Source organism: Saccharomyces eubayanus, chromosome XIV (assembly GCF_001298625.1).
Source record: "Saccharomyces eubayanus strain FM1318 chromosome XIV, whole genome shotgun sequence".
In the NCBI taxonomy this organism is placed as follows: domain Eukaryota; kingdom Fungi; phylum Ascomycota; class Saccharomycetes; order Saccharomycetales; family Saccharomycetaceae; genus Saccharomyces; species Saccharomyces eubayanus.
This window is the reverse complement of record NC_030973.1, coordinates 175,290-191,141: the sequence shown is the minus strand read 5'-3', so window position 1 is coordinate 191,141 and position 15,852 is coordinate 175,290. Positions and strand designations below refer to the sequence as shown.

The 15,852-nt window shown below is 44.6% G+C and overlaps 7 protein-coding genes across 7 annotated transcripts; 3 read left to right on the top strand and 4 right to left on the bottom strand.

Moving 5' to 3' along the window:
- Positions 1-826: 826 nt before the first annotated feature.
- On the top strand, positions 827-2,350 carry ZWF1 (glucose-6-phosphate dehydrogenase; the record flags this gene model as incomplete). The annotated part of the gene is made up of 1 exon (XM_018367528.1): positions 827-2,350. The coding sequence occupies one exon, from the start codon at positions 827-829 to the stop codon at positions 2,348-2,350; it is 1,524 nt and encodes a 507-aa protein (XP_018219652.1).
- A 340-nt stretch (positions 2,351-2,690) lies between these two features.
- ATG2 (Atg2p) lies at positions 2,691-7,454 on the bottom strand (the record flags this gene model as incomplete). Its single annotated transcript, XM_018367527.1, has 1 exon — positions 2,691-7,454. One exon carries the CDS (start codon positions 7,452-7,454, stop codon positions 2,691-2,693), a length of 4,764 nt encoding a protein of 1,587 aa, XP_018219651.1.
- A 371-nt stretch (positions 7,455-7,825) lies between these two features.
- Positions 7,826-10,717, bottom strand: SLA2 (Sla2p; the record flags this gene model as incomplete). Its single annotated transcript, XM_018367526.1, has 1 exon — positions 7,826-10,717. The coding sequence occupies one exon, from the start codon at positions 10,715-10,717 to the stop codon at positions 7,826-7,828; it is 2,892 nt and encodes a 963-aa protein (XP_018219650.1).
- A 520-nt stretch (positions 10,718-11,237) lies between these two features.
- SUI1 (translation initiation factor eIF1) lies at positions 11,238-11,564 on the top strand (the record flags this gene model as incomplete). Its single annotated transcript, XM_018367525.1, has 1 exon — positions 11,238-11,564. The coding sequence occupies one exon, from the start codon at positions 11,238-11,240 to the stop codon at positions 11,562-11,564; it is 327 nt and encodes a 108-aa protein (XP_018219649.1).
- A 267-nt stretch (positions 11,565-11,831) lies between these two features.
- Positions 11,832-12,365, top strand: CWC25 (U2-type spliceosomal complex subunit CWC25; the record flags this gene model as incomplete). Its single annotated transcript, XM_018367524.1, has 1 exon — positions 11,832-12,365. The coding sequence occupies one exon, from the start codon at positions 11,832-11,834 to the stop codon at positions 12,363-12,365; it is 534 nt and encodes a 177-aa protein (XP_018219648.1).
- Positions 12,362-13,060, bottom strand: VPS75 (Vps75p; the record flags this gene model as incomplete). Its single annotated transcript, XM_018367523.1, has 1 exon — positions 12,362-13,060. One exon carries the CDS (start codon positions 13,058-13,060, stop codon positions 12,362-12,364), a length of 699 nt encoding a protein of 232 aa, XP_018219647.1.
- Positions 13,061-13,485: 425 nt separating this feature from the next.
- CRS1 (cysteine--tRNA ligase) lies at positions 13,486-15,789 on the bottom strand (the record flags this gene model as incomplete). The annotated part of the gene is made up of 1 exon (XM_018367522.1): positions 13,486-15,789. The coding sequence occupies one exon, from the start codon at positions 15,787-15,789 to the stop codon at positions 13,486-13,488; it is 2,304 nt and encodes a 767-aa protein (XP_018219646.1).
- Between the last annotated feature and the right edge of the window lie 63 nt (positions 15,790-15,852).

Here is a 15,852-nt window from a genome sequence, read left to right as displayed (position 1 = left end):
CGACCCGTTCCATTGCGACTACATCGAGGTGAACGCGTGCCCCGGCGCGTGCATGAACGGCGGCGGCCTGCTCAACGGCGAGCAAAACAGTCTCAAGCGCAAGCAGCTCGTGCAGGCGCTGAACGAGCGACACGCGCAAGAGCTCGCCATGGTGGATCCGCTGACGCTGGAGTTGGAGTTGGACCTGGACTTGAAGTCTCTCCCGCTGGAGTACGTCTTCGCGCCCGTCGAGCAGTCCGTCGAGAAGGATCTCGTCGCCGTGGGTAGCACCTGGTAGGCCCGGCTGTCCACGGCCCACACCTCCGGAACTTGCACCTGCACCCGCGTATATAAGCATGGGCTTGTCCGTCCTCATCCGCCATCACCCCCAACTGTGTACATATATGACTACATACATGCCATTTTAACTACGAAAAACTGGAAAAAAAAAACCGCACAAACGCATGCGCCGGCGGTCTTAGGCGGAGATACGGTGCTAAACGTCCGGTTTCGGCCGAGCCTGGCATGCGAGCGACGGAAAAAAATGACTGAAAAAAAAAAAAACCACATAGGATTATTAATTGTGGGATTCATTTTCGCTGGTCGTTCATTACTGGTGTGGTGGCCCCTTTTCTAAGGGTGGCGAATAAATTCTTCAGCAGTGCGGAAAAGTCGCCAAGACCATCCTATATATAAGCAAACTGTGGGTTCATCTCAACACAGGCGTATAGTACACAACGTGCCTCCCTCCTGCTCCCCCTCCCCCCACCCGCCCTCTTCTGCCCTCCAATTGGTTGTAAAGATAGAATCTAAGCAAACGTAAAAGCAAAAAAAGTCACTCAAAATCATGATCAGTGAAGGCCCTATCAAGTTCGAAAAAAACACAGTCATATCTGTCTTCGGTGCGTCCGGTGACCTGGCCAAGAAAAAGACCTTCCCCGCCCTGTTTGGGCTCTTCAGAGAGGGCTATCTGGACCCGTCCACCAAGATCTTCGGCTACGCCCGGTCCAAGCTGTCCATGGACGACCTGAAGTCCCGGGTGCTGCCCCACCTGAAGAAACTGCACGGCGAGGCCGACGATGTCAAGATCGAGCAGTTCTTCAAGATGATCGACTACATCGCGGGCAATTACGACACGGACGAAGGTTTCGACGAGCTCAGAACGCAGATCGAGCGGTTCGAGAAACGCGCCCAGGTCGACGTCCCACACCGTCTCTTCTACCTCGCCTTGCCGCCAAGCGTCTTCTTGACCGTGGCCAAACAGATCAAGAGCCGGGTCTACGCCCAAAACGGCATCACCCGTGTCATCGTGGAGAAGCCCTTCGGCCACGATCTGGCCTCTGCCAACGAGCTGCAGGAGAACCTGGGCCCGCTGTTCAAGGAGGAAGAGCTGTTCAGAATCGACCACTACCTGGGCAAGGAGTTGGTCAAGAACCTCTTGGTGCTGCGTTTCGGTAACCAGTTCTTGAACGCTCCCTGGAACAGAGACAACATCCAGAGCGTCCAGATCTCGTTTAAAGAGCGCTTCGGCACCGAAGGCCGTGGCGGCTATTTTGACTCCATAGGCATAATCAGAGACGTCATGCAGAACCATCTCTTGCAGATCTTGACCCTCTTGACCATGGAGAGGCCCGTCTCGTTCGACCCGGAGTCCATCCGTGATGAGAAGGTCAAGGTCCTCAAGGCCGTCGCGCCCATAGACACAGACGACGTGCTCTTGGGCCAGTACGGCAAATCGGAGGACGGCTCCAAGCCCGCCTACGTCGACGACGACACCGTCGAAAAGGACTCCAAGTGTGTCACTTTCGCGGCAATGACTTTCAACATCGAAAACGAGCGTTGGGAGGGCGTCCCCATCATGATGCGCGCCGGGAAGGCCCTCAACGAGTCCAAGGTCGAGATCCGCCTGCAGTACAAGGCGGTCGCCTCCGGTGTCTTCAAAGACATCCCCAACAACGAGCTGGTCATCAGAGTCCAGCCCGATGCCGCCGTCTACCTGAAGTTCAACGCCAAGACCCCCGGTCTGTCCAACGCCACCCAGGTCACGGACCTGAACCTGACCTACGCAAGCAGGTACCAGGACTTCTGGATTCCCGAGGCGTACGAAGTGTTGATAAGAGACGCCTTGCTGGGCGACCACTCCAACTTCGTGAGAGACGATGAACTGGAGATCAGCTGGGGCCTCTTCACCCCACTACTAAAGCACATAGAGCGTCCAGACGGCCCAACACCGGAAATTTACCCTTACGGTTCAAGAGGCCCAAAGGGCTTGAAAGAGTACATGCAGAAGCACAAGTATGTCATGCCTGAAAAGCATCCCTACGCTTGGCCAGTGACTAAGCCTAAGCCTGATGCTAAAAAAGATAAATAGAAACATACCAGAAAAAAAAAAAATAAGAAAAAAAAAAAAGATTTTCAGACATACGATTGAACTTTGGAGTTTTACAATATTTTTGATTTTTTTAAGTACATTCTTTTCTCTCCCTTCTTCCAGTTTTCCTCTCTTGTGTATGTGTTTATATACGTGTGTAAATATGTACATGAATTTTACGTTCCTCATTCTATTCCCTTGTTCTTTCTTCTTTTTTTACATTGAGTCCCTGAGCGCCTGCGTTCAGATCGATAATTAAAAAAGGAAAAAATGAATCTTATATATGCTTGCACTGAATCAATATATACATGTAAATATATATTTATGTATACACTCGCAATCAAATCCGGTTGGACTTATACTTGTCGTTGATTTGCTCATTGTGCGTCTTATCCACTTGATTAGCAATCCCTTGCAAAGTCTTGGAAACAGCCTCGGTGGCCCCAATCAAGGGCCGAATTATCGCCACAGGTGCCGCCCTCGCAACATAAACCGCTGCGGCACTGGGTCCGCCTCGTCTATCGTCCTTCATCTGTCCCTTGGCCCTCCACACCGCGTCGTAAGCAATGTGCATGTGCTTCTCTAGTGAACTATACGCCTCTTTCAAGCCCGTGGGCACGTCCAACGGCTGGTCCGCATATAGACTCACTATCTTGGGCTCCCCATTCGGGTTTCCCGACGAAGACACGTCGATGACTACCGCTGTGGGTTCATGGTCTCTAATTCTGGAATATTTACTACCGACCAACTGGTCCTCTTCCAATATCGCGTCCAAATCTAATACAGCAGCAGCATCATCGTCACCATCACCACTGGACCCCGCCTTCGACGCGTCGTACATCCTACCATTGGAACCGACACCACCAAATAATTCCTCGGTGTTCTCTAAAATTGCTTGAGTGCCCGACGTTAATTTGACCCCCAATTTAATAAAGTCTCCAGTCGTAGTTTTCACAAAGACGTTACCACTTTTCTTCAAGCTTTTACCCAAATGGCCTTCTTGCTTATATTCTGACATAAGTACTGTAACTAGCGTCTTTACACCCGATCCAATCGCCATGAACGACCTAACGGGAGCCAAACCCTCCAAAACACCAGGTAACTGCTTGTTAGTAATATCCGGTGTCCAGATACCCTTCAATTTATCATTTAATTCATCAAATCCATTCAATCCATATAGCACGACGCTTTTCAAAACAATCTTGGACCCATCAAGCGTGAAAAAGTTCATTAGTTCTGAAGTTTGTCCTGATCTCAAACCCGCATAGTCGACTTTCTTTGGTTTATAATCTAGTCTTAGCTTAATTGAATTAGTGCAAAATTTTTGAACAAATACAACGTCCGGATACTCGTCAATCAATTCAAACCTCTTATCTTTAAAACCCCCAAATCTTATTAGGAATTCTAAAGTATCCTGATCCACATGCAGCCGTAAAGGTGCAATTTTCAGTTGCATCACTAATTCCACCGCTTGCAAAAAGTCAATTGGACGGATAAGTTCAAGATTCATGAGAAACATTGGCGAATTGTGGGGCCATGGTTCATGCTTCAGCAAAGTTACAAACTTATTCCATGTCGATGTAGGAACATTATCTATAACTTCGAACTCGTAAACCGAAATCACACATTTGTTCAAAATATCCGTGGAATTATCTGATTCCGATTCCTTTGGTTCATCTACTCGATAAGTCTTCAAATTCACCTGCAATTTGTTCAACTGAATCAAGGCTTTGTAATGCTTGGAAGGTCGCAAATTAACTTTGGATACGTCAATAAAGGAATTTTGAACTCCCTGGATCTCACCATCCAAGTTTTTCTTCAAATCGGAAACATTATTCTTATTAGCAGATATATATATAGAGTCAAAAATGTTTGCCTCTGATTGAATATTCGATTTCGGTCCCTTTTCTTCTACTTCATTGAGTTCTCTATCCAATTTATCAACGGTATTCGTGATAAATTTCCGGGTGTATTTCCAATCGTACCCATCAAACAGCTTTACGATAACTTTCTCTATGTCAATACTACCTCTTATATCTACATTTCTTTCTTGCTCTTCCGAGGCCATTATTGGAATATCATCATCCTTTGATTGTGAAGAGTCCAAATAACTCTCATGAGGGAGAAGAATGGCATCCGTTCCAGTACCAGAAGAAGAATCCGGCTCGTGCGAGCCTTGAGATGAAAGTTTACTCCTGGCACCGCTGTTAAATTCCTGAGCCTTATCAAGGAAACTATCCACTAAATGCACCGATTCATAATCATTTTGAAGGCCATCATTCTCTAGTATGAAAGCAGAGTTGAAGAGATCGCAATCAATATCTTTGAATACATCAATGGGACTTCTCAACTCTGTTTTGAATTTCTTCTCATCAGGGAACGTTTGTGGATACTTCAAATCGACGCAAAGCTGACAAAAAGTTTGAAAGRAATCTGCGCACAATGAAAGACCAACTTGCCCTATTTTACAGTCCAACAAGAGCGTTTCATCAAATTTGTTTATCATAAAATTCAAAGTGTCTATTTTTCCAATTGCCGAGAAGCCTTGATTGGCATAGAAACTTATTAAATTGGGCCAATTCTTATCCTTTTGGATTTTAAAATTTGAGTAGTCGTCTATCAAAAATAACGTATTCACTTTTGAAAGAAGTTTCACTTGCGGAATATACGAACTCCCACTAGATGTCAAGTTATCGAGTACAATAACCATCACGCTTTTTAATCTGAAAGGATGTAGAATTAGTGCACAGTCTAGACATTTCAATTCCCAGGGAAATCCAGAGTCTGATTGATTTTTACTAGGCTTTTGAGATACTGATGCATCTTTTGAACCGAGATTATCCGAGTTAATGTTCTTTTTCAAAATCTCTAACCATCTTGCATAATAATGGATACGCATCTTGTTAAGAATTATTCTAATCTTTCCGTTTGCCCTTCTATGAAGATATAGAACGGGCTCGTGAACGGTTTTATTTAAGATCATTGACACAATTTCTTGTGGTTCCTCCAGTGATGTTGATTTTCTTTCTATCAGCAGGTTCTTTGAGAAATAGACTATCTGAGAATCCTCTGTAATTGCAAAGAAGTTGTTTGATAGCAATGCATCTATAGAACCAAACTGCGGTTCTATAATATCCAATAGTTTCAATCTTATGGAATTTATTTGAAATGAAAAAATGGCGGATGTGCTCTGTTTGTAAACGAACCTAGAAGAATTCAATACCCTAACGCTCCTTTGCAAATACGAGCCTCTTTTACTTTTTGACCTGCTTGAGTGGTCAGTACTTAAATCCGTAAAAAGTTCTGCAATCTCAGAGATATCTGTCACTAATTGCACTATTCCCAAATATTCATCTTGTGCTGTTACCTCTTCGATGCTGGCATGAATGGAACTATATATTAGTGCCTCTTTTAACGTATCGTCATATGATCCCAGCTGCAAACGGGATTGCGGATTGGAAATTGTAATATTTGACATTGTTAACACTTTTGGAGATCGAGAAGGGAAATTCTTGTATACTTCTACCAGTTCGATGTGGAATTCACACGTTTCAGAATCGTAAGTAAAAGGTGAGGCCTGGAAACATAATGAAGAGTATGGGAATTTAATCGAGAAATTCAGTGCTTTGAAAGTTAATTTTGTATTTCTTGCAATATTTGAGGTTATTTTAGGCGCCAGCTTTTTTGATTTACTTTGATAAATGGTCATGCATTGTGAAAAAAACTGATGAATGTTGAGTAGTTTAGTCATGCCAGTCTTGTCAATGGCAATCTCTAATTCATCGGCAATATTTAAGCTGACATTTAGAGGAGTTAGTTCACCGGTGAATAATGGCTTGGTTTTATGGTTAATTGTCAATGAAGCTGAATTGGAATAAAAAGAGCCTAGAGAAATGGCTAGAACGCTATTTAGTTTTTGTTCCATTTCAAAACTTTTCAAGATTGCTGTGATACCCTCAGAAACGTTCAAGTGTATGCATTTGACATCCACAGAGGAGAGAAAAGAAGTTTTTTGCACTTCATGTAAATCTTCTGTGGGTTCTTCATCACTATTATCCAAATGAGTGACAATGATCTCCATGATACTTTTCAAAATGGGGTTGTTTGTTTTAATGATTTTATATATCGTTAGATGGACATCCTGTATGTCTATAGCGATGTCATACATTTTGAGATCATTGATAGAAGATAGACCCTTAAATGCTATATTTAAATCGTTTATTTCCATTAGGGTTTCCTTGGACTTATCATCATTTTGTTGTGTCTGTGTGGTTTCAGATTCGTCGTCGTCATTTGATTGCTCTTCCATGGCACTCATATAGAGTGACGTTGCCTCCATCTTAGAGTAACAAACACTTTGTGAGAGATCATCATTATTGGAAGAGTGAGAGGAAGCGCTAGATACGGTTTGTTTCTGTACCAATGAAACTGTTAAGTTTCCGATATTTATATGCCGTAAGTTTCCATTCGTTGTCGTGAGTTGTATGCTTTCTAGATGAACTTCAACAATACTTTGAGAGGGATCCGTTTCATTCATTATAAAACATATCGTGATATCCTTCAGTGCTATTTTCAATTTAGCTAGGGCAACATTAAGGGCTTTATTTCGCATATTTTGAAGTGAATAAGAACTATTTCCACTCGTCTTCGACGTTTCTGTAGTAGAACCAAGATCACCACTACTATCTGAAGAACTAATGTCATCTTCATTATACCTGTTATTTTGCGAGCTCAAGGGATCGGTAAACTGTAGCATGGAATTTGTAAGATCATGAATGCTTTTAGCTAAAAAGTCAGAAGGGAGTTCTTGCGAACCTGTGGAATATAAAGGTGTTATGACAAATCTCAAACCAGACCCATCGATTTCCACTCCGCCAGAGACAGTTAGCTTTAGTACAAGCTCGTCAACTATGCCCTCGTTTATTTGCACATTCGGGATATTTAGATCATCGAGTGAGAGATTCACATCATGGAAAGAGAAATGAGACTTGGAGCCTATAGAGACATCCAGGTTGGATAGATCTATATTGGAAAATAGCGATATTTGCTGGAGGACATATAGCAACAGCCGCTTTTGTATATTTTGAGGTAACCAAAATGCCATTACGCTGAAATCAAAAAAAAAAAAGGGTTTATCTTTAGTATGGTTTGCTTTTCGTTCCTTCCCCTATTTTAAAAAGCAGCAGATGATATATAAATGATGAGTAACAAAGCAGCAACAGAGGATGAAATAAATGCGAAACTGTAAGACTTCTATAGTAATATAGTATAATAATAAGGGTGTCTGTTCTTCTTCTTTGTTCCGTGCATAGTCCCAATCGCGATTATCTCTGTTCGCCGCGCCAAAAAAAAAAAGTCACCTCCGTCGCAAGAACGAATAAATCAACCAAATGAAAACTAGATAAAAGTTTCTAGAGATAAATACATTTATGTTTCTATGTTTATCCTTATATATCAAAAAAATACAGATCATCATTAATCATCGTCCTGGTTGTAGTAAGCGTGCCTTCTGATTTCGCCCAACCTCTTTCTGGCATTACTCAAAGATTGCTCCAACTTCAAAATATCCACCTGCTGTTCCATCTCGGCAGTCTTCAATGTGTGTTCGGACGAGAATTCCAAAGGTTGCTGTTGCTGTGCCTTGGATTGATCGTTTTCGATCAAGTTCATGACATGGTTACCCAAGCCCTTGCATGCATCCGTGACGTCCTTGGAACAGTGTTCAAGTTTGTCTTGAGCTTTGGAATGGATGGAAGTCTTGACTCTCGATGCTGCTACCAATTGGATTGTAGAGGCTGCCACTTCTTTGGAGGCAACGATGAATTGTTCAGGTGACGTGTTCTCGTTACCTTCAGATGTGACTAATTTGCTTGCAGTAGAGATCAAAACATTGGTAGCGTTGGCCACAGCCTTTGCTGCGGAGATTAAACCTTCTGTCCACCTGCTATTTTTCAAGTAGAACTGGTTTAGCGGAACACTTGTTGTGGTGGCGATTTCGTTTTGACACTGAATAGCAGCTTTAACCAAAGCAACCACAGCGTCAATAATCAATAGTGCCAACGATAACAAAGGTTTGGGGACGTCAACACGTAAATGTTGCGAAGACTTGACAATTTTGTCAGCAGTAGCAACCAATTCGGAATGTGGGTTTGTTTCTTTGTTTGATTTGACGGATTTCATGTTCAACAGCGGTTCAATGGCCAATGAAAGTTCTTGCAGCTTCTCTTGCATGTCGACATTGGCATTAATGACAATATCCGTTTTCTCCTCATCGTCAAGTTGATTCAGGTGTTCAGACATCAAGTCCTCGAAGAAATACTGTGCTTCTCTAGCGCATCTCTTTACCAAGATCAAAATTTGGTCTGATTGTTCCTGTGGTAATGTGGTCACGGCATAGGCCTTGGAGTTGGTCACTAGTGTCGCCATCGAAGTGCTGAAATCACTCACACAGCGTATGACTTCTGTCTGCTCGCCGTTGATGAGGCCGTCCACTATCAAGTTGTTGAAGCTTGTAGCAAATTCCGTGGCGTTTTCAGAAGCGCTTTCCAACAAAGACAAAAGGAAAGTCGGAGGGGTCAGTGGACCGGACCAACTCAAGGGAGAATCGAGGTTGTACACCGATTMCTGGATGGTGTTGATTCCGCTTTCTAATATGGCATCTAAGATAGGGTTCATCTTGTCGGTGGAAAGTGTTTCCGCGGCCGCTGCGGCCGCTGCAGTGCTGGCCTCTGCGTTATTGGTGGATCTTTCCAGTTCTAATCTTGCTCTGTCACGGTCCTTAACCAGCTCGGCCAGCTGCAAATCCTTTTGCTTCAGCCTTTGCTCTAGTTGTTCCTTTTTCTGGATGGATTCTTGTGCGCTATTGACTTTCAATTGCAGTTTTTTGAAACGGGGCAAGAGACTTAGGTGCTCTTGACGCAATTGGGAGTACAGCTTGGCCAAAGAGTCGTATTTTCTTTCCCAAACGTCCAGTTGGTCCTGTAGAGCGGATAGCTGCTCGTCTTTGTTGGCTAGTTGCTTAGAAGCGTTCGAGTTCATCGTCACGATTTCGCCCTCCAGTTGCTGCACTCTTTGGTCGTATTGCTCCAACATCGCCTGATCCTTTTCATACTGGCTGGTGAGGGCGATTAAGTCGTTTTGGTGTTGGTTCTGCTCTTGTAAATGCATATTCATCATATCCTGTTGCGACTTCTGCAGTTGCTGCTGGAACATCTCCTGCTGCGCTTGTTGTTCCCGCAATTGCTGCAAACGCTCTTGTTCGAGACGGTTTTGCTCGTTGGCAAACTGGGCCTGCTGGTTGACCCAGAAATCGGGCTGCATTTGGGCCGTCGTTTGCGAGAAGATGGCGTTGGCTGCACCAGTCACGGTGGGGATCATCATTGCCGCTGTGGCTCCGGTCTGCATGGTCTGCAATTGGCCCAGGGGCGTGCTGGTGGTCCTGCTAGACACCGGACGGGGGGACAGCGACGGCTCCATCATAGGAGGCGTCGGAGTCGGAGTCCGAGCCGGAGTCGGGGTGGATTCCCTTTTTTGAAACTTGATTTCCTTCGATTCGTCCACATCGTTGATCATGAACACGTCCGGGGCGTCCACAGGAAGCTTTGGGATGGTCACGAGCGTGGTTAGGTACTTGATGGAGGAACAATCCGCGTAAAACTCAAACATCCTCGCGTGTTGCAGCTCGTACCGCTCCTTTAAGGGCTGTAACGCGGCATCGCCTTCCGGATCGTTCAATTGCCTGTGCATGGCCCTCAGCATCGAGGTGACGAACTTGTAAATACCGTACGACTCCGAAATCAGCGGGATCAGGGCGGATATCTTACATTCCGTGTTCCTCCTCGCGGACTGAATCGAGGCAAAGATGATCTGCGAGAACTCATCGAGCGAGTCCTGCAGCGACATCAAGTCCAGGATCGTTTCATACCCTTCGTCCGGGTCGGAGACCGAGACCAGCGACACGTATTCCTCGTACTCAAACGTCCCGTTGTTGAACCCGCGATGGTGCGCGTGGAAGTCCAGCTTTAAGACCAGGTACCGCACGTACTCCCGGATCAGCTTGCTGTAGGACGACCCGCCTGGGTGCACCCTGCCCAGCGACCGGATCCACTCCCTATCACGGATGGCCTCGGCCAGCGCGGACGGGTGGCCCTCCTGGATGACCTTGTGCAACACCATCAGCATCTTGAACAGCTGCACCTCGTCGCTGGCCAGCGGCAGCGTCTTGAGCGTCGTGAACACGGCTTTGGCCGACTGATGGTCCCACGTGTACACTATGCACGCGCGTACGTGCTTTCTCTTGGGCGCACTCTCCTCGACGGAGCACGCCTTCTTCAGCGCCTTCTGCAGATCTGAGTCTATTCTAGACATCCTGTTCCTGTTCCTCCTGCTGCTGTTACTACTACCACTACTACCAGTGTGATACTACTGCAGATCTTAATATACCTTTCCTTCTCCAGGTCTCTATTATCTACAAACACCCTTTCCGGCATTCTCCTATAGTTTATGTCAAACGGCGCGCGGCCGCGTCGCGTTACACGGCCGCCAGCTAAACGCACCTCATAGCACCAAATAACCATCTACAATAACGCGTGACACAGCTCTGGCCTTGCCACGCTGGATTGCAGCTTATCGTGGATGGCTCTGGCGCTGCTCTTSATGCGGTGCATGTGACGGAACTGCATTTTGTCACCAGCCACGGGCCGGGTAGCGCCCTTTCTACGATGCGCCCGCAAAATTTTTTTATTTTTTTCCAGCGCAGGGATAAAAGCAAACTGCAAAAAGGACAAGAGAAGAGAAGAGAAGAGGTGGTTGTTGTTATTGTTGTTTGGCGGATCAGCGTTTTTCACAGAGGGACAAGGAATATATATATATAGCTGAAGCAAATCGTATGTCCATTGAGAATCTGAAATCATTTGATCCCTTCGCCGACACAGGAGACGACGAAACCGCCACTTCAAACTATATTCATATTCGTATCCAGCAGAGAAATGGTAGAAAGACTTTAACTACAGTGCAGGGTGTGCCCGCAGAGTACGACCTGAAGAGAATTCTGAAGGTGCTTAAGAAAGACTTTGCGTGTAACGGTAACATCGTCAAGGACCCTGAAATGGGTGAGATTATCCAGCTGCAGGGTGACCAGAGAGCAAAAGTGTGCGAGTTCATGATCGCCCAGCTCGGGTTGCAAAAGAAGAACATCAAGATTCATGGGTTTTGATGTCCGTGGCCTTGTGCTGCTGATTGCTTTTTTTCGTACAGCTGTTATCCTATATTACGACGTAACTGTTTAGTTATCTAGAATTAAGTGCATACACTATAATATATAATATAACATCATATTTCTTTCTTTTTCTGGTTTTTTCACCGCCCAAACCGAGAACAAAAAGGCGGTAGAAACTAGCAGCTTTTGAAGAGTTCTAAAGTTGGTCTAGTTTGGTTCGGAAGGACGGCAGAAGCACACCACAGACAGGCCAGTACGTTCATCATGGGGTCAGGCGATTTGAATTTGTTGAAGTCATGGAATCCCAAACTTATGAAAAACAGGAAGAAGGTCTGGGAGACCGAGCAGGACCTGGTTAACGAGCAGCAGAAGCTAAACACCCGGTTGAAGGAGATTGAAAAGGAGCGTGAGCTGAATGAGCTGCTACACGCATCGAACAAGGACCAGCCGGATGCTCTCAAGACTGATTTGACGCTAAAGAAGTCCGGTTTGGAATGGATGTATCAGGACGCAAAACTGAACGATGAAAAGGAGGACTATTTATTAGGTAAAAAGAAACTAGATTCATCTATACTAAAGCAGCCTGCGGTCGCAACCGAAAAAGCTGCCGAAAGGGCTGCCGCTGCTGCAGCCCCACCCAAGAATTCACACAGGAAAGGCTCAACGCTGCACAGAGACGACCCAATGAGCAAGTTCAAGATAACAAAGCAACACAGGAGAACCCACAATGCAGTAAAGGCGGCACCGCTTCAGCGCGGGAAACCACCGCCCAGACCTGCCGCAGACCTGGACTACTAAACCTTCCTCTTCTTGGAACTGGGTTCCGCGTCAGCATTGGCATCGGAATCGGCGTCGGACATGGGCAGGTCGACCTCGCCAAGACTGCCCTCATCGTCGTCGTCATCAGCAGCGCTTAGCCCGGACTCTCCCTCCTCGTCCTCCAGGTCCCGCTGCGCTTCCGTGTAGTACTTCACGCAGAATGGGTAGATCTCTTCGCTGAACAACGATGCTAGCGAGTCCCCGTGTGGGAACTCCTTCCCGGGCTTTAGCCCAGTCCATCTGAACCAGCCAAATATAGTCTTCATTCCCTGCCTGTACTTCTTTTTGCCCTCCGGGCTGCGCTTGTCTTTGATCAAATCTGGGTTTATCGAGTCGTAACTCTTGGGCCACTCCACAGTCACGGGCTCACTGGTCAGCATCCCGTCCTCTTCATCGTCTTCGCTCTTCCGGATCTGGAACACCTTGGTGATTTTCTGCTCTTTGAAGTCGCCGTCAATGCCGTGGAAATGGAATGTTATGCTGAAGTCCCTGGTGTCGCGGGTTTTGGATGCCAACGCTAGCCATTTCACTTCGATCTTATCTATAGCATCAATATATTTAAAGTCTGAGGCCCTTATGTAGTTCGCAAAACTGGCGTGCTGCGAAAGCACGATCTTCCAAAACTCTGCGATTTCATCAATATACGCGTCTCTTTTCTCATAAACAGGCTCCATCTTGTTGAGCCTGTACAACTCCACATCACGTTCAATGGCATCCACTTCTTCTTCACATTTTGCCAACCCTAAAAATGCCTTTGCACTGTATGTATGTCACGCATGCCGTGGCGGTGTTGTTAGTATATCAATTGCTTTACCCTCCCATGCAGAACAATCTTACTTACTGTGCATTTTCGTTTTCTTGGTCACTCATCTTGACACCGTTGTTGCGATTGCAGAGCTCTACTTTCGACATTTAGAAACTCATCGTCCAATTACCCTTTCTCTTTTTATATGCGCAGCTTTATTTTTCATTTTTTTTTTCCCTACGTGTTTTTTTTGTTTTTACGTGCAAACCACATTTTTATTAGTTTTATCTTTTTTAACATAATACTTGTATATACATACATACGTACTTTTGCATAGCTGTACAAGTTGACAGCTTAGTTTTCTTTACCAAAATACTCTTCATGTAGCTTCCTCTGTTGTTCCCATTGCTTCTTCAACTTCTTTGTCATACTTTTGGTAACGTCGTTACCATCTTTATCCTTTGTTGGAAGGCCTTGTTCATCCCAGGCACTGTACAAACCAACATCTTTAAACATGTCTTGTGGCTTGGTTTGGGCCTTAAGCTTCCTTTCGTTTTCCTTCTGCTCTCTCAACTTCTGCTGTTCCAATTTTTTTTGTCTTTTGGCCTCTTCATTGGCCAGTTTCTCTTCATTTAGTTTAACGATTTCTAATTTTTCATCGTTAGTTAAGAACTTGATCAATGCAGATTGTCCATTTCTATCGTCTAATGCAATGTTTAGATTCAATAGGTCTTCATTTCTAATCTTGTCTGTTAGTTGAAGAAATTCCTTTGGTTCAGCTTTCTTGATAGCTAAAGAACGTACTTCATCTCTAAAGGTGGACAGACACTTGACATATGGCATCACAGTGTCCTCCAATGAACCAGATGATTGCTCATTAGAGTCTGATTGTGCAATCCAACCTAAATTATCAGAACGGGATGGGAACCCAATTATTCTCAAGATCCTCGTGACGTAATTACAAATAGCAATCAAAGGCTCAATTTTTAACGCAGATCCAGCGGTGGAAATATATGTGTTTGACTTGGTCACCAACTCACTCAGAGTCTTTAAAACTACGGGTGTGGACAAATTATCGCAGAATGCCAAATGGACTTTGGACTCATTTTCGGTAAAGTCGGCCAATAATTCCTTCTCCAAAGAACCGAATTTTTTAGGAATGTGACCTGAAGAGGTTGCATCGTTTCTCAACGCTCTAACGGTCTTAAAAAAATTATTCATTGAGTTTTCAAATGACTTCACTTCATGAATCAAAGATTCTTTGAAATCTAATTGATTGTTCCATTGCACCGAGGCAAAGGCTAGTCTCAATTGGCGTGGAGAGAATTTTTCCAAAGCTTCCTGGATGGTGATGAAATTTTTTAAGGACTTAGACATCTTTTGGCCTTCAATATGTAAATGGCCCGTATGCAAGAAGTAGTTAATCCATTGCTTATTGTCAAAACATGCTTCAGATTGAGCCAACTCGTTATCATGGTGAGGGAAGGCTAAATCGACACCACCAGAATGAATATCAATGTTAGGGCCCAAAATATCACTGGCCATGACAGAACATTCAATGTGCCACCCTGGTCTACCTTTACCCCAAGGTGATTCCCATTCTGGTTCACCAGCCTTAGAAGCTTTCCATAGGGCAAAATCGTTGTTTGATTTTTTGCCGTTATCGGCGAAGTTACTCAAAGAGCCTTCAGCATCATTAATCAAGTCTAGTTGGCCTTTATTCCATGGTTGGCACTTGGCATAGTCATGGTTTGGTGATCTGTCAAACTTCAAAGTATCAAAATAGACGGAACCGTCGGAAGTGGCATATGCGTATCCATTATCAATGATTTTTTGTACAAATTCAATAATCTCTGGGACATATTCAGAAACACGAGTAGTAACAGTGGGAGGAAGCACGTTCAATGATAACATGTCATCGTTGAATTTTTGCTCCCAGTAGGCTGGAAGTTGACGGAAAATCTCTGGATCGCTGAGTGTAGAGCCCAATTCTTCGTCTAGTAAAGGAACTGTGACATCTTTGACTTTTTCAAAGGCAAGTTTTGGGCCCATGGAATCACCCTTAGTGATTGCTTCAATGGCATTTTGGACTGCAGTAACGTGCATAGGGAACTTAGGATTTTCTGATTTCAAAGTTTCAGTATCAGCCTTCGATAGCCACACTTGAAATTCTTCAATGGTTTTGATTTCACTACCTTCAATGGTGAAGTTTTTACCAATGTATTGGAAAAGTGCTGTTTTGACCTTATCAACAACCTCAGCGTTCAACTCGGTGTTGTTTTCTCTGACGAAGTTGTCGAATAGATAGTTTTGTCTTGCCCTCAAAATGATCTTGTCATCAATATCAGTAACATTTTGCACAAATTGCACATTGTAACCGAAGTAATCTTGAATGATCCTTCTGTTGATATCAATGGAAACGTAATTTCTGGCATGTCCCATATGCGAGGCGTCATAAACAGTAGGTCCACAGGAGTACCAAGTGACCCCTCTGTTACCTGATTGAGGAATAAATTCTACTTTGGATCTTGTTAAACTGTTGTACAATTTCAACACAGCTTTCTCAGCTTGTGGCGCAGGAACGTTCCATTTGGGTTGGACAACCTTTGGTGTAGACATCGCTGCGTATCTTCTCAGAGGTCTGGTGAAGATATTCATACATAGAACAAGAACTTGACCACGACATCTAACCACCAGAAATGACTGTCAACACTACTCTTT